General features: G+C 47.3%; 1 protein-coding gene across 1 annotated transcript in view; it reads left to right on the forward strand.

Moving 5' to 3' along the window:
• CEBPZ (CCAAT/enhancer binding protein (C/EBP), zeta) overlaps positions 1–1,210 on the forward strand; it is a 56,833-nt gene extending 55,623 nt beyond the window's left edge. The window contains exon 16 of the mRNA XM_006882392.1: positions 1,067–1,210. Coding sequence (XP_006882454.1) covers positions 1,067–1,210 — 144 coding nt within the window. The remainder of the gene's footprint in view (positions 1–1,066) is intronic.
• Positions 1,211–1,568: the final 358 nt, after the last annotated feature.

Consider the following 1,568-nt stretch of genomic DNA (forward strand, 5'->3'; position numbering starts at 1 on the left):
AATCCCAAAACGGTTGTTAAAAAAGACCCTTAAAATTACACTAGTATGTCAGAATGTCAAGAAGCCAAAACAAAAGGAAGAAATGCTGAAGTAAAAGAACTGAACGGAAGATTTCAAAGTGCAGCTTGAGAGGACAAACCAAAGAACTATAAAAGAATGTACAGAGAGCTGGAACTTGAGAATAAAAAGGAGGAACTCGCTCGTTATTTCTGAAGCTAAAAAACAAATCCAAGCTGAAACAGTGAGAGATTCTATTGGCAAAATATCCAACGGTCTAGAAAACATCAATATAAGATGGCGGAACTACACAAAAGTCCTTGTACTGAAAAGAATTTGCTGATGCTGAAATATTTCAGGAAGAACCATAAGATAAAGATCAGTGGTAATGAAGGAAGCAGTCCAGGCTGCACTGAAAGCACTGGGAGGGTGGGGGGATCTGGGCCCCCAGGAATGTGACAGGACACAAACGGACAGGTTCCAAGTAACAGATTCAGCCCTGAACGTGCTCACCAGTATAAGCCAGAAACTTCGGGGGCCACCAGCCTTGCAGGCTGGATGCAAGAGATTCGTACCTGTTTCCAAGAGAAGTGATCTCACAAAATGTCGAAATTATCGAACACTACCATTACTATAGGAGTTTCGGTGGCCTAGAGGCAAAAAGCTGCGCCGCAATCGCAAAGGCAAGCAGTTCGAGACCACCAGCCTCTTCCCGTGAGATTAACTACCTCTGAAAACCCGATGGATGGTCAGCTATGGGTTGGTTCCGACTCTGCGGTACGCAACAACAATCGTTTCTATTTGCATACAAGCAAAATGTTGTAGCTTATCTAAACAGGGGCAGAACACACTGTTGTGTACAAACGAGTCGGAAGTGACCCAGAGGAACGAACTGCAAGTTTTCGGAGTAATAAATCCAAGGGCAGACGGCCTATCCTGCTTCCAGCGAGCAACTGGTGAGTTTAAAATACAGTTTACAGGCCCCTAGTCTGGATCCTCAACCCCCAACCCCCTACGCTCCCCACTCCCCCTAATCCCCACGCCCTACTCCCCACCGCTCCGCTAACAGAACCTTCAGGACACGCCCCTCCCCGCCCTGGGGCTCCACTACTCCGACCCCTACTCCCCAAACCCGACCCCCTACTACCCAAACCTGCACACCCACCGGGCGCCGCCCGGGTCACTGCGCGCCAAGCGGCCCGGGAGTTTCTGATATACCTTCCCCTCTGTCCACGAAAATCACTAACTCTTAAGTTTCTTTCACGTGAACCTAAAACTACGGAAACAAACATAGCCCAGCTCCCTTTGTGGAGAATTTGCTATCGGGCCACCATAGAAAGTGAAAGTGCCCAATCTCACCTGAAACGCAGCGGACACGCTGACTGACTAACCTGCGTGCGACAAGGAAGCTCCTTTTGAAGGGGCTGTGACAAGACGCTCCACTACGTCATGACGTAATCCTTAGCATGTAGGGATATTAAAGGGCTTATTGTGTTTTTTATTTTGTGGTTTTGTGGAGTTTTTTTGCTTGTTGTTTCTTTATTGAGGTGAAAGTATTTTGGATATTGAGT

Source organism: Elephantulus edwardii, unplaced genomic scaffold, assembly GCF_000299155.1.
Source record: "Elephantulus edwardii isolate Elephantulus edwardi_28Jun2011 unplaced genomic scaffold, EleEdw1.0 scaffold00019, whole genome shotgun sequence".
In the NCBI taxonomy this organism is placed as follows: Eukaryota; Metazoa; Chordata; class Mammalia; order Macroscelidea; family Macroscelididae; genus Elephantulus; species Elephantulus edwardii.